Raw genomic sequence first — 21838 nt, 5'->3', positions numbered from 1 at the left:
TTTATAATGAACAATAGTGACACCGTTACCATAGTTACCGGGAAAACCCCAAGCCGTTCAACTGTGGATTTTTGCTATGTTCATGCAAATCATATTGCTGCTATTAATGCTTTGGTGCAGCTTAACTTCGGGCTTAGAAGTAAGTAAGTTAACTATTTTGTTTTTCTAGCTGTTAATTTCTCATGTTTTCTTTTGTTCATAGTGTTCGAATGCTGATAAAGTTTACATATGGAATTGGAATGGATCAGTTTAAATTGTAAATTCTCTCCTTTTTGCTGTCGATGATGAGTATATAAACAAAAACAATTTGTTTAGCTTATATCCACATTTAATTTCCCATTAGTTAAAAGTCCTTAACAATAATATTGTATTGCTTTTTTGTGATAATAAATTATTTTAATCATTAAATACATAGACCTCTTGGTTTGTTAATCATGTTTATTTGTTCTTAAAATAAAATTAAATTAATAAAAATATGTTTTTAAATTCTATTCGACACTTAACCTTATAATTACTGACATAATATACATATAACGCTTTTCTAAGCCAGCTATTTTTCAAAAAAAAAATTTTTGATGATTTTCCAAAATATCTTTATTCCTACTATTTCGTACTTTTTATTAGGAATTTATAATCTCTAGTGCATGTAGTATATTGAAAAATACAAAAATAATTTTGAAAAAAGGTGTTTTTCAGTTTGAGCATATGTAGCTAAAATAAAGTTCGGATTTGTAATCACAAGACTTATGAGTATGTTAACCACATGAAATCGCGAAAGAATACAAACGAACGTGATAAACTAAAAATTTTTTTATATTATTTTCCAAAAATGTAATACAAATATGAAGTTATAATTTAAATTTGACTTGAGTATTTGACATTTTTTCTTGGAAATATTTTTTTTTTTTTTAATTTATCAAAAACTAAATAAATTTATAAAAGCATCTTGAAAACAAAAATTATACTAAATAACATACAATTTTGAAAAAAAATTACAACTTTATGTAAATTAGCTGTTCCACGTTTAACGTAGATTATCAGTACGCCTTCGAATTGATCTTCACTATAGAATTTGTTGCAATACCGCTTCATTTTGTTTGGGTGCTGAAAAAAAAAACAATTATTATTGCTTTCAAAGTTTGTGGCTTATGTAAAACTTACTTTGAAGTAGTCTTGCCTTCATGTGCCTAAATAGCATAAAATACCTACATCGCCTGAATAATAACAACTGAAAGTCGGTAACATCGGGACCAAAAGATCATTGAAACCGAAACAACAGTTTCAGATCTTCTTTGTCTCTATGGACATTGAATTGAGAGACAAAAACAACTTTTGAAGTTTCTTATAGTTAGACACATAGCTTTGAAAAAGCATACTGGCAAGCCAATATGTGAAACCAAAAACAGCTTGATTCTTCCAGACTAAAATTCTGTTCAATCACTGAACAACTGCATACAAATATTTTTAAGAAAAAATGGACAATTTGTATACATACAAAAATTAATTTAAATAAAGCCGGTCTAACGATTTCTAAACAAAAAAATTGACAGATCAAATGGCATTTTTATCTTTGAAGACTTTTTTAAACAGGCTTTTTTGCACACAGGAGCAAGTTCGTGCGATCCTGTCGTGTATTTTATTTCTTATCTGCTTTCTAAATGAAGCAATGATTTGATAATATCTTTTTATTTTACCTGCTTACTTAAAAGTAAGTAAAACTCGTTCATAAGAATATTTAATACCTACCGATTTAAAAGAAAATTAATTTAATATTTTCCATATCTGCCCGAAAATATACAAATTAATTCCAAGGAAAAATCTTCCCTTACTTCAAAATAAATTACCAATTCACATGTTATAATCATTGATAATGAACTCATGGATCAATCGAAGAAAAAACGCTTCTTTCTGTATTGCTTGTCGAAAATCTAAAACGGCCTTAGAAATAATAGTAGCAAATGTAATAACAGAATAATTCAAGAAAATCATTGCTTGTCTTTCTCGGGTCGTACCTACTCGTAACACACAAAGATATCTATTTAACTTCAAATCAATTTTATCTATTTTTGCATTCATTAGATAATTAAAAAAAAACTAATATCAATATCTTTTTTTATTTTTAGTTAAAAACTACTTAAAATTAGGTCCTTAAATAAAACTTAAAACTAACTAAAACTACCTATTCTACCTATAAACTACTTAAAACTAGAGCAACCGCAGCAGCAAATCTAACTATAAAACATTTGTTGTTTTTCATTTTTTATTTTTTTTTATTCCATGTTTTTTTTCTACTTCAAACTAAACCCTAAAACTATAAAACAAGTATGCAAGCCGTCCAAGGCTTAAAACCCATCCCGACTACCCAAGCCAATTGAAGCCACCAAAACTGGTTCTCCTGCTTCACCCTATCAGTTCCTTCCCGTTCGGACACAGCCCTACTGAAACGAAGAAGATCTGCTTCTCCTTGTGCCATGACGTCCCGATTGTACAGGAGTCGCCTAACCACGGTTTGTCGTCTGACGTGGTAGATTAACGGAACTGCCAATCTATCTTGTATCAGACCGCATCTATCTAAAAAGAGAAATTCCTCTGGTGGAATGATACTGCTCAAGCGTGCACTTTCAAAATGCTCGTAGTTCGGATAGAAAAATTAAATTATTGTTTGAAGACATAGCTCTTGCAATGTGACCTCGAACGAGTTTTATAACAAAATTGTCAATTCTGTTGATTCGAGCCCCGTTGTATAGGACCTCGTTGGAATGGTATTGCACGTTAGAAGATTCGGCTGTTCGATATAAGCCGGTACAGCGTCGTGAACATTTCAGCTCGAACACCCGAAACTTCTCCTTCTGGGAAGGGGCAACGTTAAACCACACAGGACAATCATAAACGGTCATCGGCCTAATGAGTCATGTGTCACCCGGTTATTCCTAGCTACAACATTGCTCCGGAATAAAGGTTTATTTTTCTCTTTAATTCCTTTTGATGCTGTATAGATAACGTCTGAGATGTAAGACAGATCTGTTTTTAATGTGGAAAACTTTTCCAAACTTAGAGAATCGGTCTAGACAGGTGACGCATATTTCATTTTGGATTTCTAATATATCGAGATGAAGTATCTTTCAGGGGTAACTAGGAATGGGGGTTGGTTGAAAGTCAGGACGGATAGGGTGTCTGTCATACTTATTTGCATTGCAGACTCCACATCCTCTTATAAACTTTGTAATAAGGCTATTCATGTGTGGGAAATAGTATTTGTGTAATAGTTGCTCCTTGTTCGCGCGAACATTCCTGTGAACTCTTTTATGTTTTCTCATGAATAACTCATATTTGCTGTTCTCATTGCTCACGTCTTCGACCAATCGCTGAGTGATTTTGATTTAATATTCAGAAAAATGTTCAACAAAAATACTTTGAAGCATGCCTAAATAACACTCGGGTATCTTAATACCATTAATTATTCTGGGATTAAGTTTTGACTTTAGAGTTTCTTAAAGGAATTGCTTGTTTCGTTTATCAATTGCGATGTAGTGATGGTGATATCTCTAGTGTGGTTCTTCAAATATTTCAAGGCCTTTTCCGTCTTTAATACATATCTGATTTCGGAAAACGTTGAGGAGTGCTTTACGTGCGGAATGTGATCAGCGTTGTCTTCTTCTGCACTGTGGACAGTTTCCCTGGCAGTGTCTGTAGACTGAGTCTCCTCATTCACTGTTTGAGTTGAGAAACTGATTTCACTGGCTTTCGCTGTTGTTGAAGCGTTTGTTGCAAGTCGTGAACTTGATGGAAGTTCAGCCAATGCTGAAGAGGTTAAGTGATTTACTTGCGTACCAGATTTGATTTACCAGGTTTGTAAATCAGTTCGCAGCTATAATCTTCTATCCTTGCTTTCCAACGCTTGAGCTTAGCATTGAAATTCCGGTTTCCCAGCGCAAAAGTTAGGGGCTGGTGGTCTGTGTAGACTCTGATCTTCTTCACTCCATAGAGGTAGGACCGCAAACTATCCAGTGCCCATACAATTGCGAGCATTTCTTTTTCATTGGTCGCATAGTTCGATAGGTTTGTCTTTAGTTGGTTAAGCGTGGCAAAATCGCATCGTCACCTCCTCACGGTGCCCGCTGGATACCCAACTAACGACAAGCGTTGGATCCATGAGCTGAGTCACCTGAGTTATTTTTTCAGGAACTATGAGCAAAAGAACAGAAATATCGCTCTGAATGCACCAGCTCACAATTAAATCCAAGAGCGTCTGACACATATTGTGCGGCACAATGGTCAGCGTCTGTTCCCTGTGGGGCGCCTGAATATAAAGTATGGATAGAAGTAACTGACCTATTTATGGTACGAACACTAAGTTAAAAAAAGGCAAACGACTAGATTAAATACCCCAGGTGGCACTCCAGTGAAACTGGTAAATCCACTCTCTTTCTGTCCTATGGATTCTGAGGAGGACAAATAATTGCTTAAAAATATTGAGAGTTTAAAGATGAAAGATGAAAGAACATCATCGACAACCTCAAACAATACTATAGATGTTAAAAACATCAGTGAAAAAGGAACCACAATCAATGAAGAGATCGACATCACAGATCAACAGAGTTCCAACGAAGTCAAGAGAAAGACCTATCAAAATCAAAGAACTTCTTTGAAGAATGGCAAATTGTAATAGCGGCAAGAAAACAACTTGAAGTTCTAGTTCAAAGTCTTCAGCTGCAAGTGAAAAAACTCGAAGAGAAAGTTTCCTTGCTTGACAAGAAAGATTCAAAGTTCACGCTTCAGTTAAGTCCAAAATATGTTGAACCTGAATATCAAACTGATGAAGAAGAGCTCTTGTTTGAAACTGAGAAAAAGAAAACTAAGCATACCACGAACAAACGTAAACGTAGTCCCGAGACTCGTTCAGAAAAGCTCTATGACCGAAAATATCAAAGAGTTGATTACAGGAACTAAAGAAGCAAATAATGTGGTAGCTGTTGCTAAATCAGTATATCACGCTAAAGGCAGCAAAAAAAATTACACCACCACCAATTTAGATCTCAGGATTTGCAATTTTCGGAGATCTTAAGGAAAAAATAGAAAAATGTACTAAAAAAGCTTGCAAATACACATCGTACAACAAAGACAACTGGAAAGTCACAGTCGAAGAAGCTGACTAGTATAGATCTGTAACTGAAGAAATGAGCAAATGAAATGAGGAAGTAGTAGGAGATCTTGTACAAAAAGGCTTCCAAGCCCTTGATGCAGTCAATCTATTTAAGAATGAGACAATTAAAAACTCCTCTGGAGAATCGATGACAAGTAAGAGGTTACAAGCTTTATTCATGCTTACTTTTGACAGCAAACAAAGTCTCGAGGAGATTTATAAAGTAAGATCAATATTGGGCATAGCTGTTTAAATTGAACCACTCCAAATCTAAAGTTATTTTGCAGTGCAAACGTTGCCAAGTTTTTGGTCAAAAATACTGCAACCGAGAGTTTGCTTGTGTAAAGTGCGAAGGAAAACATGCAACTAAAAATTGTCCTATGAGCAAAGATTAAAACGTTTGAACTGCCAGGCTGCCCAGTTGCCAAACAATTCCAGGAGTTCAGAAGCAAAAATGCACAAGCTCAAGACAAACCCTGAAACACAATAAATACCGATTTAACTGCTGAAAACAATACTAAGAAGGAACCGCCTAAAAAGGCTGTTTAAAGTAAAAGCGATGAAAATAAAGCATACTCTCAGATTGTTAAAAATGTGCGGAAGATTGAAGAGACTTCCATAAAAGAAATGCTACAATTTATTCTTTAAAGATTGATAAACTGGATTTGAATTTTGAATATTAAACAGCTAAGCCAAAAAGTCGCTCTTAAAACACAATGATGGACAGGACACTTAAAATCACTACATGGAATGCGAATTAAAAATCTTTTTAGATCTAGAACATATCGATATTTGCCTGGTGTCCGAAACTCATCTCTCTAATGGGCTAAGTCTAGATAATGTAATAGAAATCTATTCATGTTACCACGCTCCACATCCAGCTGACAAGGCAAGAGGTGGATCGGCGATTCTTATTAAAAAAAGCTTAAAACATTATGAAGTAATCAAGTTTACTAGTTAAAATATGCAAGTAACAACTATTAGTATTGGTATGAAAAAGAAATAGTTTAGGATAGCAGCTATATACTGCCCACCAAGGCGCTCCCCGACAGAAGATGACTATACAGATCTATTTAATGTTCTTGGGCATAACTTTCTTGTTGGTGGAGACTTCAATGCGAAACACACCCATTGGGGTTCAAGACTTATATCAACAAAAAGGCATAAGACTTTTCCAAGCAGCTGTAAATTAAATTGCGAATTCTATTCCTCCAGGTTGGTAACTTACTGGCCTTCCGATACTAACAAAATACCAGGCCTTATAAACTTTTTCGTAGCTAAGGGAATCAAACGAAATCACACTAGTGTCGAAGGTAATTATGATCTGTCATCAGATCATACTCCAGTGATTTTATCACTAAGTGAATCGGAAGTACTAGGAAAAAATAAACCAAAGCTTGTAAATAAGAAAACAAACTGGAATGATTTTAGAGAAAGGCTTTTAAGTTTTATAAATTTAAGATCTCCCATGGATACAATCGAGCAAATTGACCATGAAGTGGAACAATTTATTGCTGATGTGCAACAGGCCGCTGAAGAAAGTACTCCAACATTTTTTAATAAAAGACAAAATGAAACAAAATATCCTTTAGAGATAAGAGAGTTGATAATAGAGAAAAGAAGAGCTGGAAGAAAATGGCAAAATACCAGATTTCGAGATGATAAAACAACGTTTAAGCGTATAAGCAACAATCATAAAAAACAAATTTACAAATTCAAAAATAATTCACTCAGTACATTCCTAAGGAATTTAATAACTGATGCTTCAACCGCTTTTTCGCTATGGGAAGCAGCCAAGCGCCTGAAAAGACCGCAGTTACAAAACTCGCCCTGGAAATCTCGAGATGGGAAATAGATCGGTAACCCGAAAGAAAAATCTAACCTTTTCGCTGGACATCTTGCGAATGTTTTTAAGCCATACTCATCAAACGCTGCTAAAAATAGCTTACAGTTTGTTGATAAGATAGATGAAAGTTAAATACCAATTGCAAGACTTAGGTTAGGTTAGGTTTACATCAACTATCAAATAAAAAATCACCACGTTACGATCTAATTATTGCTCAGGTTATGAAAGAAATGCCATTGAAAGCCTTCATATTCGAATATATTTAATCGAATTATTGGGCTGTACAAAGAAAACAAATACCGAAATCATCCAAAAATTCCAAAGCAAGTCCTTCGTGTAAAAGTTAATGCACCTTATAAGTCCATACTAATTCTGAAATGGAGTCCGTCTTGAATATAAGAAACTATGTTAGGAGATTAAGAAGAACCAAGCCTCCTGAGCTTATGGTCTAAAAAAACATGGGAAAGTATTAAAAGTCTTAACTTCCCGCAAAGTGATTGTACAAAGTTAAGAAAGAAAAATCGGAAGTCAATCCTTCAAGATTGGTCCTGATCAAGAGGTGGTTTTAGTGGTTAAGAGTCTCACACTACTTGTTGTCGAATACTGACAAGTGTCTTTTGAAGATTTCCTTCTGTCAAAAAAAAAACGGTTCATCCTGAGACAAAACAGCTCCAATGGCGTAGTTGGAGGCGTCGGTGGTGAGGTGAAAAAGTTTTTCAAAATCCGGGAATGCCAAAATCTCGGACTACGTGAGAAGCAGTTTCAAACCGTTAAAACTTCATTATCTAACTCAATATTCACTTTCCTAGATTTGTTGGCTCTTATCGGCGCATTTTCTCCCCTTGTAAGGTTTGTGGGGGTCTTAACGATTTTCGCATAATCTTGGATAAATTTGCAATAATATGACGTCAGACCCAAGAAGCTCTTAAGTTCTTTTAAATTGACAGGTGGTAAAATATTTTGAATGACAGATACCTTTTTAGGATCAGCGCGAATTTCTTCTGGAGTTATTATACAACAAAAAATTCGACTTCGCTCTTTATAAATTACGTTTTCTCAGGGTTCACTTTGAGATTTGAGCTCTTTAATCTAGAAAAAATTATGTTGTGTGGGATAAGCGTCTGAAATGGTTACATTATTGAGATGCTTATAGTCGATGAACATACGAAACTGTTTTTTTCCGTTAGGTTTGGGTTTATTTGATACTACCCAAATAAGAGAATTGTAAGGGTTCTTCGAATGTCGTATTATGCCTCCGGCTAATAAGTCGCTTATTTCTTTTCTCAACTACCTCTCTCATGTTCGAGAGAGATAGTTCGGGTTCATCGGTGCTATTTCTGATTTCGGCCCCACATCTGTTTTGATTGGTATGTCATCGGTTATGGGACCAAACAGATCTCATAATTGTTTAACGATATCTTGTAGTTTAATTCAAATGGACATGGGAATCCCATCTTCGAGAAGAATATTCACTTGTCCTGCCAGTTTATTCTTAAATGGGAGTTTGAAATCTGGTTTGATTGATATGATATTTTTCTTTCTGTCTATAACGGCATCGATTTTTTCAGAGTATCATCACCGATTATACCGTCAAAATATTCTAGGCCGGGCAAAACGTAAAATTTTAAAACTGACGGATTTCGAACATTGTTGAAAAATTTGAAAGAGAGACTTTTTATTATGATAATTCTTCGGCTTGCTGAATGAACGGAAAAGGGTTTTTGGGTACTGTTGCGCCTTTCGCAATAGATGGACTGATACAATTCTTTTTGGCGCCGGTGTCGACAAGAAATTTAAGTACGCTGGAGAAGCATCCGTCATAAAATGTACCTGGTCTTCAAAGTGTTCAAATTCTCTAGGCTTGCTAGGAGCAGCACCTTCGCAGGTTTCTGTATGATACAACCTTTTGCTGTTTCTGAGGGAATTGTTCAGAAAGGGCCTTTCTCTTGAAAGGATTATCAGTCTTTGGTCGGTTCATATAGTTAACCTGGCGTGACTGTACCGATCGATCGGCATCCATTTTTTCTTTTAGTTTTGGTGCAGTGGGTCTTGGAGGCAGACTTTGAGTTCCTGTTTGAAGGTTGTTTTTCGGAGAATAGTGAAATTGGTGATACCTGGGCGTGAAAGGCTTCTGTTTTTTATGAGCAAAAGGAGGATATTTTAAATGTTTATTGGTGACGTAATGGTGTTAGAAACATTGTTCGGGTGAATATTGTGACTTCGAAAATTTAGGTTTTGCATCTCCAAACATGCCGTGCCGAAACATTCATGGGTTGTTGAACGATCAACATGCGAGATAACTCGCCATTCAACCTGCGAATGAACACATCTAAAGCACGATTACGATATGTTCCTATTAATGCGTTCACTGTTTCTTCCGTGTAGGACTCAGTTTTGACTTTGATAATAATGAGGGATAGTTGGCGATTTACCGTTGTATAAAACTCGTCCAACTTCGATCTTCTTTGGGTCAGTTGGTTGAGCTGATGTTCCAACGTTCGGATATCCCTCTTGTCTGCATAATGCATCGAAAGTCATTTTTTATTGAAAGCCAATCATTGTCGAACAAGTTGTAACTCACGATTGCAGCGTCAGCACTGCATCTGATCTTTTGGCGGACATGTTGCAAAATGGCCCAATAAATAGGTTTATTTATTACAACACGGAAGTCCTTTAAAATGACTTGAAGCTCCTTCACACAATCGGGAAGTCTGCTTATTTCTTTTAGTTCGGACTAGTTCCGCATAACGGAATATCCTCCACGGTCTCATTACTCAGGCGTTTATATTCTAAATTGATGAATTGAGAAGTAAAATCCTCTCTCGAGCATGTAAAATCACCATCTATAAGACACTCATCATCCCGGTTCTCATTTATGGCGCTGAGGCCTGGACCCTGTCAAAGAAAGATGAGACCGTCTTAGGATGCTTCGAGAGAAAAATTCTTCGGGTGATTTTTGGTCCCGTACGCATAGATGGAGAATGGAGGAGAAGATATAACGACGAACTGTACGGGCTGTACAGATGGCTGTCATTTTTCTTTTCTATTGCTTTTTAAGAAATAAATCCTATTCTGTTTTCACTTAATTTTTTTCTATTTTTACACTATTGCCTTTCTACTTAATTATTTTTGTTTGCTTTTTCTTTTTATTTATTAATAACGTTTTTACCTCACTTTTGGACCTCTTTTTTTCTTTTTTATAAAAAGATGTCACTTTTTTATTTTATCAACATTTTGCTTTTATCTTTTTCTTTTTTATTTGCCTTTATTTTCTTTTTTTTTAATAGCTTCCTTTTTTACTTTAAAAAGCTTTCATTTTTTCAAAAAACATCACAAAATGTTTCTACATTAGCTTTTTCTTCTCTCTTTTTTTTATTTTAATTCTAAAAAGCTTACTTTTTTTCAAAAAAAACATCACAACATTTTTCTGTTGTGTCTTCTTCTTTTTTTGGAAGAGAAAATAAAGGGGACAATGTTGTTTAGTACACGCCGCATGAAAAAGGACCAGGATTAGGAAAGTTCGTGTTGATCACTTCTCCGCCATGTTCCTATAGGTATGGTGGAAGTGGTAAGTAGCAGACATATTTTTCGCTTTTATTATTAAAATAGTGAACCGTGTTCTCATGGGTACGGTCACTTTCATTCGTTTTTGAATGTATTAATTTATGTATGTAGCGCTGCTTCTTCCACTATCGAAGGACGAAAAGAACGAACACCTATCTTGTCCCTGCTCGGGCGCCAGTTGAGAATTCCCTGAACGGGAATCCTAAAAAAAGCGAACGCCGACCGCTGAGGGGTCAGCCCAACCATCCGACTTACTGATTTAATGAAACAAGCTTTATATTTTAATGAGCTAATTTTATTTGACTGTTCTCTATCAGGTCCGAATTAAGACTAACTGAATTGAATCAAAACCATACCTAAAACTAATTCATAAAACTACCATAACCGTGGTTCCCAGATGCGTCAGCATTATTGGCGTTGCGCGTGTTGTTCAATACACGCGTGAAATGCATCCGGTTTAAATGCAACTAAGCAGATTTGTTCACCTGTGGGAAATTATTGGATGTGCAGGTCATTGCCATAGGTTTTGAATTAACGTTACCTGCGCTGTGTTAACTTATCATATGGTATATACAACAATGGCTTGCTTATACCAAGCCTGCTCAGTTTTAGGTAAAGACCATCTAACCATACCGTGCAAGGTTGTTGATTTTCGAAATCAACCAGAAAAGCACCTGTGCATTGTTATTTTGATTTATTCCATTGGATATCAGAAACGAGTTTAGACGCAGCATGAATTGTGTCATGATCCGCCTTGAACCCGAACTGTTTATCCGGAATTATTTTGTTGTCCAATAGTCAGAGCCCCATTGATGATCTTTTAGAAAACTTTGTTGATGCTCGGAAGAAGACTTATCGACCGAAGACTTGATTTAATAGTCATAAAAAAGCATGAACAGTAAATGCTAAATATTAAACAAAAGCAAGATACAAAAAACACACAACTTAAAAAAGTTCGGCATGTAAATAATTTTTATTTTCAAACAATGTTGTTTCTCTTTATATACTATTCATCACACGATTCAAACACACAGTCGGTTTCATCGGAAGAAAAACTGATTGCAGATCCTCCAGCACTGCATTTTACATTTTCTCTTTCTAACTTTATGAGATTCCATAAGCGGATTTCCTTTCCGATTCTGAAAATATAAATGAAATTAAACATTATTTAAAATACTCTTCTAATGCATTTAAAGAAGCTGTTACTAAAACGATTATATTAATTTAGTGGCAAATATTTAGTAATATATAAAAATTGATATTAGAAACACTTATGCCACAAAAAGCTTTAAAGAAAAGGTCATTCAAGCAGATCATTAAAGCTTTGAAATTCGGCGCACTAATAATACTTTAAAAGCATTATTTTTGGACTGTATTGCCACAGTGATAGAGTTGTAAACCTGCCTTATGACAATCAGAATTTTTGACTTAAAGGGTCTATAAATCAAAAATCTAATGCATCGGTGGGAGTCGAGAGAAGAATGATGATACTTTTAGCTTTTCTCCTTCCTAACCTAGTCGCAAGTGGTGTGTTTAGTAAATTAAAAATCTTGAATCGAAAATCTAGAGGATTATTTCAAAGTAAAATTTCACACACTACAACATATTTAGAGTGTACTGAGTACGTTGTAGTGAAGTGCTGATCCAACAATTAATGTCCGGGGAATTTACCACCAATTAATAAATTGGGTTTTGCTGTTAAAAAACTAAATACAAATGCTGGGTTAATAGTTATAGCATTAACTATATCCCCTCATTTAACCATTATATGAGTTATATAATGTATGAGCTAATCAAAGTCCGGCGAGCCAGACGAATTTTCAGCACTTATATAAACAATTTCCAAAATATACACTTTGCATATTTTGTTTCATAATTCTTACGAAAAAGATAACTGCAAAATATGCATGTTGTTCCATAATTTCCAATATGCACTCTGCATATCTTGTGGAAATAATATTAAATTCAATAAGTCATTTCTCATTCTTGCATTGTCGTGGGCAGCTCGATTTTTACTTTTTACTTTTTTTACTATTCACTTTTCTTGGGCAGTTAATACCAGTCCAGAGGATTACTTAGAACAAAAAAAAAAAAGAATATAGCAAAAAAAATAATTTTCATAAAAAACTAAGTACTTGCTAGTCAGTAGTATTTTATCTTTACGGAAAAGAGAAAATAAATATTTAAAAAAAAAGAGAAAGAAAAGAGTACAAAAACAAACAATTCCTGCAAAAAAAATTTCTAAAAAAAAACATTAGCAGCTCTAAGTATCCAACTCATCTACTTCAACTTCAACTGTATCTACCTATATCTACGGAACAAGAAGATCAACGAGCCAGTTTTATTAAATCTTTTATTATTTCTTTTTATAACCTATATTTTTTTTGTGGTATTTATTATTTTAGTACAGTTATTTTATAGTTATTTTATTGAACCCACCTTATTGGTTTCTATGGGTTTTTTGCTATTTGTATATTGATAATAATTGTAGAATACAAAATTGTATAAAAATTTTGTTCAAAAAAATGTTTTATACGATGAACCGTTTTCGAGATAGAGGGCGAAGAGCGTGCGGTCACAGCATCACTTAAGGTAAACCCGTGTCTCTGGTCGAAAACGCGCCGTATATAGTTGATGAACTATCGATAAATCAATGATTATAAATATTTGTCAATTTTTATTAACTATTATATTCTATTTTGTCATTTTGTTCCTAACTTATCCACTTTTTATTCAGTATTAATGAATTTAACAACACTTACCTACCCATATTATTGCAGAATTGTTAATGCAAATATAGATACATGTGGTATGGCTGCCATATCTTTCGCTAGAACAACATTTTTTAGAGTTAGGCCGCGTTTCCATTTGCAAGTCAACTCGCGGAAGTCTTGCAGAAGTTTCTTGCAGTCGCGTTTACATTGTCATGTGAATTCTTGCAATTTCTTCTGCAATAAATGTCTTGCAAGAAGCTCGCGCAACATACTGTCGCAATTTATTGCAAATGTATTTACACCAGAAGAGCAATTAATGTGGCAAGAAATCTGGTTGTTTACTTAAAATTGTGAAGTCATGGCGAGAAAACGTCAAAGATTAGCAGCTGCGATGATAATTTTATTATTAAAAAAGAAAAAAAGATCAACTTGGGTTCGAGATTGGATTAAACCAAACATCTTTACGTAAATTAATAACTTTTTCTTCAATTAATCATTTAGGATGAATATTAATAAGTATATATTCAAATGAATCATTATGAATTACTTATTTTATATTTTATGCATTTTTATCTTTTAATTTAGTATTTCTATTTAATATATTTAAATTATTTCATATTAATCAATTGTTTTCATTATTTATAATAAATAAATGTTTAAAATTTTCTTTATTTTTAAATTTATTATCTTTAGGGGGATTAACTCCTTTTTTAGGATTTATTCCTAAATGATTAACAATCCAATGTTTAACTTTTAATAATCAAATATTTATAATAACAATTATAATTATTATAACATTATTAACTTTATTTTTTTATTTACGATTATGTTATACAGCTTTTATATTAAATTATTATGAAAATAATTGAAATTATAAAATTTATTGAAATAATTTTATAATTAATTTATACCTACTCAAACTTATTTAAACGCATAACTTCTTCGCGAGGCCATTCACGACTTTTTATTTTACTCATTTTGTATGTGTAAAGCAAAGACGTCAACCAGCTACTTGCGCGAGATATACGAAACTGTTTCGATAAGCTGCAAGAACTGTCGCGAGTCGATACAAATGTGTTTAAACTAGCAATTAATTGCACTTGCAAATACTCGCAAGAAGTTATGAAAGTACTGTCGCGATAGAAATTGCTTGGTAGTTTCCACTTGCAATTCACTGTCGGACAGACTATCGGACATTTATTGCAGAAGTTTTCTTGCAAATGGAAACGCGGCCTTACTATCTTAATAACCCCTATAACATGAGAGTATTGTTACCATCAAGATTCTGGATATTTATATCGGCATTGTCTCCAACATATTGTACAAGTGCACCTGACTCTGATGATAAAATACGTGGGTGAAAAACTGCTGAAACATCATACTATACTGTATTACTATAAGAAGCTGCAAATTCTAAACTAGATAAAATATCCAATAGTCTTTTGGATCCATATCTTCTGTGAAGAAATACAGAAAGGCTCAAAAGTAACTGTGATAAAAAAAGAACGTTCCTATGGCAGCCATGATAGCATATCTTATTGAAGACATTTGTTTTTAAATGATCAATGTTTCCTTTCTTGTTTTGATAATAACTTCTTCTAAGAAATGGAATAAGGATTTTGGAATTTTTTGATTAACATTATCCAACATTTTACTAGGAGGGGGATAAGATTTAGTGTCGGATGTTCGGATATCTGCTCTAATAATTGCTGCTGCAGCTTCCACTGTTCTTAGCCTTTCTGCTTCAGGATCTATTTTTACTTTCGTATCAAACTTTTGATAGAATATTAGCTTGTGCATCACGGAAAGAAATGATCGTGAATGCTCCAACCTTCTTCGTAATTAAGATATCGGTTAAGTACTTCTTTGTATTTATTTATTTATTTATTTATTTATTCATCTACCGATATAAATCTTACAGATTACTAACAATTTTAATATAAAAATATAATTAAATACTTAAAGCTAATTTATAATATGCTTTGTAATTGGATTTTAAATCCACATCTGTTTGTAGAAAGATCAAATTCATTACATATAGTGTTGAAAAATTGTATGCATCTAGAAAATGGTTCGTTGCAACCATAATTATATCTTTTTTTAGGATTTTTAATCCAGAATATAGATTTAAAAATTATAAACGATTTGTGGGCATTTGATACGGTATGAAAATCATGGACAAACAGTACACATTGAACAGAACGCCTTTTTTTGTAAAGAATCAAGTCCAATCAAAGCACATCTTGATGGATATGAAGGAGTATCAATTCTCCATTACAGTTGCCTAACAACAAATCTTTTGAAAGCCTTTTGAACTCTTTCAATACGAGTCATCCCAATGGAATTAGGACACCAAACAATTGAACAGTACTCAAGGATCGGACGAACTAATGACATGTACACTGATTTCAGAGCATAAGGGTTAGAAAACTCGTTGCAGTTTTGCTTGACGAAACCAAGCATTGAATTAGATCTTGCAATTACACAATCTATATGTAACGAAAAAGACAACTTCGGATCAAAAATGACTCCAAGATCACGAATCTCAGATTTGCGATCGAGAATCTGGTTGAACATATGGTAGTTATGGATTATTGGAACTAAAACACGATGTGCCGTAAACACATTACATTTTGTGATATTTAATGGAAGGAAAATTATATCACACCAATCAGATAAAACATTTAAATCATCAACATCAAAAAAACTCCAAGCTAAAATTATGCGATAATGGTAGGTATGTTTACTATCTTTTTAAATGTGTACAAAATTTAACATGCATCAAAATATTTTATTTCGCAATAAGTTATCAATAACTTATTTATGAAAAAAAAAATATCGTTCTAAGACTTCGAAGATTTAAACTTCTTTATGCTCTATTTGAAAACAAGCTGTAAGAAAGGTTTAGGCGATCAAATTTAAAGAAAAAAGTTATTTATTATGTTTTATTTCATAACAATACAATACCTACATATTTACTTGCCTATAATAGTTCAAGTTATAATTCCCTAATAAAATCCTCGAATCATCAAAAATATAAAATCTCAACAAAAAATCTCAAATTCCTATACGAAATCGCAATACACCTGCTTTTTTCTTATCATCTTTGTATAGAAAGTCTACCGTTTTGCGTATGTAAAAATACAACTAAACCAAAACACAAACACAAGGAAACAAATGTGTATTCCTCTCGCACTCAGACTTTCGTTTATTTACTAAAGCCTTTCTCTATTGCCAATTATAACATTTATGAGTCTCCCAACTGCAATCGATTTTTCCATTAATTTCTTTGCTAGACATTCCACAAAAAAAAAATGTAGATGCCGCCCTATTCGACTTCAACCATGAGAGTGCTATGGTTTTCTTATACAAACATTGTATATATATTTTTTATAGTACTCCTATGGGACGAACATTTTTATTTCATCTCCACGTCGCGCGGTTTATGGCGCTGCGTGTATCAAAATGCTTGTTAGGAAAGAATGAGGAGAAAATTACTAAAGAAGGAATGAGAAAAGTAAATTTGTTTAGGTTTCATAAGCATTAATATGTTCGAGAGAGATAGCCAAAATACAAGTTTCAAACAAACAAGGAATAATATTTGTTTACATTTTTGTTTGCTTTCACGTGTGAATGTAGAGAAGATGTGCATATGTATTCATATGCTTGTAGCTATGTATACTTTAACGTTGTAGGTATTTTGAATTTCAAAATTGTCGTTAGATTTTAAATTTTCAATTTTAAATTTTTGTTGAAAATGAAATGCTGCCATATTTGGCATATACAGACACATACACTGCCAATCACTAGGATGAGGCCACATATTTTTCAACCGATTTTCGCTCCGATACCTGTTGGAATTTGTTTAACCCGGAAAATTTTACTACATGAGAGTAGGTACATATTTTCTTAAAACAAAGTGATACAATTATAGGGTTAATTAGAAAAGACCGTTGGAATTTCCCTACATTAATGAATGAGCTACCTAAAAAGGATATAAAAAAGTGAGTCACTAGGATGAGGCCATTGCGAATATTTCGTTGTAGAAGTTCAGATCAGCAATTTTTTTCAAAATTTGGGTTACAATATTTAAGAACGTTTTACAAATAACTATTTTTATTAAATTTTAACTACAAATGGGTTCCGGAAAGACGTTGACAGGAGCGGAAAGAGGACAAATCGATGCTTTCAAGGAAATGGGACTCTCAAGCCGAGAAATAGCAAGGAAGCTGAACAGAAGTAAGACAGTTGTAAACAACTATCTTGCTGATCTTCAAAACTATTGAAAAAACCAAAAAGGACGCACAGCCCAAGCAACATCCCGAGAAAAGCGGTTAATTTTACGTATTGCTTCAAATTCTACTCAATCAGCTACTAAAATAAGGTCCAAAAGCGGAGTCAGTATTTCGACAGTCCGAAGGATAATAAGAAAAGATGGTACTATCCAGAGAAGAAAACTCAAAAAGAAACCTGTTCTAAAGCAAGTACACAAGGAGCTGCGAATGAACTTTGCAACAGAACATGTCTCTTGGAGCAGTCAATGGAAACGCGTCGTCTTTTCGGATGAAAAAAAGTTTAGCCTTGACGGCCCCGATGGTTACAACTTTTATTTCCATGATTAAAGAAAAGAGGAACTAATTTTGGGAAGACATCACAGCCGTACATCAGGTGTTATTCTGTGGGGAGCTATCACCTACTATGGCAAAATCGAATTGGAGTTTCTTTCTCTAACAATGAACGAAAACAGCTACAAATACTTGTTGGAACGCTCATTTCCGAAGATGAAAAATATTTTTGGACCTCTTGGATTTTTCAACAAGACAATGCCCCCATCCACACTTCCAGGGTTGTCAAAAGCTGGATTTTATCAGAAAACGTAGAGCTTTTGCCATGGCCACCCTATTCACCGGACTTGAACATAATCGAAAACGTATGGACATGGCTATCTCGAAAAGTTTATGAAGGCGGTAGACAATTTGAAGACATGGACTCCTTAATTGAAGCTATCCGTGATGCCTGGGACGAGATTTCTCTTGACTATTTAAAAAAAACTTTATGATTCCATTCCAAACCGTCTAATAGAGGTCATATCGAAAAATGGGGGGCATACTCATTATTAATTGAGAAAAACTAAATAAATAAATGTTTGAAAACCAAGAACTGTAAACATTTCTTTCATTTTTTTGATATTTTATAAGATTTTTCATGTGGCCTCATCCAAGTGACGCACTTTTTCATACTGTTTTTAAGTAGCTCTTTAATTAATGTAGGGAAATTCCAACTGTTTTTTCTATTTAACCCCTTAATTTTATTACTTTTTTTAAAGAAAATATCTACCTACTCAAATGTAGTAAATTTTTATTGGTACGAAATTTCCAGCAGGTATAAAGAACGAAAATCGGTTGAAAAATATGTGGCCTCATCCCTGTGATTGGCAGTGTATGTTTGTAGCTATGTATACAATAACGTTGTAGGTATTTTGAAATTAATAATTCTCATTTCGTTTTAAATTCAAATTTTTTTTGAAAAGTGAAATGTTGCCATATTTGGCATATGATGCATTGAAGATTTTAAATATATTCAGTTATTTTGTTGTTGTTATTCTTGCGCGTATTATTTGTTATTTGTACGCATCAAGTACAAACACAATCAAAAATTAAAATTAATTCAAAACTAGGTCGATTTTTGTTTTTTAACGGCTAAATAGGGTGTACTGCATTGAATTTTAAATTTTTATATAAAAACATACAAATAAATAAATACAATATAATATAAGACTAGGTTCAAAATTAACCTTACAGGTCTCAATGCCTTAATTGGAAAGGTATAAGCCTAATATATGAGGTATCATGATTTTGACAGGATGGAAGTGTTTCTTGTATGGAGATATAATTATGATAACATTAATTGCTTCTATGGAACTCTTCGATTCAAATAGTCTAGAATATTTTACTTAATCTTTTAAGGTCTTTTCTTGTAAAAGATACAAACATACTTGTTAGTGCATTGTATGCCGAGTTTGCACCTTGTTTCAAGAATTTTTTTTCGGCAGGCATTTTAATTAGCATGTCTCGGAATTTAGCAACAAAAAATTCTCAAAAATGGATATCTTATCAGAACAAATAGCCCATTTGACTCTAGTATATGGCATCTTACTAAAGAATTCGTAGATAGTTTGAGGTTTAACTGCAAGTACTGACGAAATCAAAATTATTACCGAAAAGCTAATCAAGAAAAAAAATCCTTTTGAAAACAAAAGAGTCCCTTTTAAAGTGAAGGGAGATTTTGTACCTGTTATCTTTTTGGCAACACTGATTTAAGCAGCTGACGCACGTTTCGTGCTTTGTTTCACTGTCAAACATCTTCAGTTTGGTCTATAATTGCACCATGAATCGTCTTACAAACGAACAACGCTTGCAATTTATTGAATTGAAATATTGAAAATTGGACTAAGCGAATGGACCCCTTGAGGCGCGGTTAAGTACAACATCTGCATGAAATAATCTTAAAAAATTAAATTATATGGACCGTACTATCCATTCAAATAAAGATTTCATGCATTTTTCCGAATTGTATGTGTTTGTCTTTAACTTTCATATAACTTTTAAAAATTCACCCTTTATAAATATATAAATATATGTACATATAAAACGGACAAACTAAAGGAATTACATGAAACTTTATTTTTGGTATAAAAAAGATAAAATATAATTTTTGTTGATTTAAGAGCCATATCAAAAATAAAGACAATTATCAAAGACACAACTTATTGAATTGAAAAACAAATATATTACAAAATATATTATATCACTACCTACCGCAAAAAATACTCTTGCAGTACTTTTTTGCGTTGTTATTGTTTCTCTTATAAATACTTTATCTATTTCTTGCCAAAATATAACCGTAAAAACTTTCCTCTTCAAGTATAATATGTATACACACATATGATGTCAAAACGTTGTTGCTATTATCTCCCTCGATCTCCTACTTCATTTGCATATGTTCTTCTCTATTTTCTATTTTTAATTATTATTGAATTTTCCTTTATTCTCAACTATTGAGGGGTATAAAAAAGGGATCAACTTCAATCATCTCCACGCCTCTCAGATGTCGCTCCGATCGTTCCTCTTCATGAGAGTACTATAGTAAATATATACATATACAATGATACAAAGACTATAGTTTTCATATACAAAGTTTAAACATTGTATCGGTTTATCAAATACAACACCCAGTTTTACAGATTTGATTCATATGGGAAATTTACTTACAATTTTTTATGGTCGAGGAAGAGAACGGAATATTGTTATTTGGAATAAAAAACAATAATAACAAACTGTTAAGGTATGCCTGTTGAAATGTGGCATTCAAGGCCAAATCACGTTCGTGTTTTTAGTTTTTTTTTTATTTCGTTTATTTATGATGTTGATGCTTGCATGTAAATCGGAAATGATTTGCGACTTTCGTTGTTTTTCTTCAATTTTGTTATTAGTTTGATATGGGTTGGGATGGGTTTATTTTTAAATTTCTTTTTTTTCTCAAAACATTGTTGGGATAATAGAGGAATCAAATTTTACTAAAAAGTATAAAATTTCAAATGTACTTACATACATTAGTATAGGTAAATATATTGTTTAAGCTGATATTAGGTAGGTAATTAGTAATTACATATATGAGGGTATTCAAAAGCACAAATAGATGTTAGAACGGTAATGTGTATAATTATTTTAATAGTAGGTATTTTATGCGGATTTATTTGCTTTAACAAATGCTATGGAGTGAAGAAAAATAGATAGAATCAAAGTGGAGTAAAAAAGGATTTTTAAAACCTTTTTGGATCATGTTCAAATTTATTAGTGCACTGTGCGTACACAAATAACATACAATTTCTTCTCGCAATGTTGAATTTTTTAAATACATTTTGTGGTAAATGGCTTTAAGAAGTATTTTTTACTTTGTTTTTGCTTTTACGTATTTTGCTTAGATTGCCGGTTGCATGAAAGTAGTTTTCAATTTTTGCAGTCGCATGTCAGTGGTAAGGAAATTTTCTACTTATTATACCTACCTCCCTTTTTTCGCTTTATTTTTAACTTCCATAGGAAGTTATTGTCCTATTTGTCGAATTGAAAATTTTGACATATCTCAACGTTTCAGGGTCACTATAGTCAAAATAAAAGATTTGTAGAGAGATGTCTGTGCGTGCGTTTGTATGTATGTACGTAGGTACTTCAAGAACCGGTAAAGATATCGACTTGAAATAAATTTTGTTATACAGATGTTAATGCAGAATGATGCAGGACGGACTTTAAAAAAAATTGGATTTTTACCATAGCAATTTAAAAAAAGATGAAAATGTTGGTTTACCCAAAACATTTCACCAACCAATAACGCTAGATAGTTTAATTGTATTTTATATTGTAACGTAATACCAAACAAGTACATTTAAAAAAAAATCAGTTAAAGGTTTTTTTATAAATAAAAAAAAAATTGAAAAAAATATTTGTCACCTCCAATATTTTACGAACAAAAAATGATTTTATCTCCAAAATTTTGTGCAACGAAGAATAACGT

The 21838-nt window shown here is 33.0% G+C and overlaps 1 protein-coding gene across 2 annotated transcripts in view; it reads right to left on the bottom strand.

The window, feature by feature from the left end:
• Positions 1–11498: 11498 nt before the first annotated feature.
• The window catches only part of LOC129953660 (mitogen-activated protein kinase kinase kinase 15), an 83747-nt gene continuing 73407 nt past the window's right edge, over positions 11499–21838 (bottom strand). For both annotated transcript variants that reach the window (XM_056066990.1, XM_056066992.1), the window contains one exon: positions 11499–11692. In XM_056066990.1, the coding sequence (XP_055922965.1) occupies positions 11560–11692 (133 nt within the window). In that variant the 3' untranslated portion in view covers positions 11499–11559. The remainder of the gene's footprint in view (positions 11693–21838) is intronic.

This window comes from Eupeodes corollae, chromosome 1 (genome assembly GCF_945859685.1).
Source record: "Eupeodes corollae chromosome 1, idEupCoro1.1, whole genome shotgun sequence".
NCBI classification, from domain to species: Eukaryota; Metazoa; Arthropoda; class Insecta; order Diptera; family Syrphidae; genus Eupeodes; species Eupeodes corollae.
Note: the sequence above shows the minus strand (reverse complement) of the source record. Positions and strands in the feature narration are given on the sequence as shown.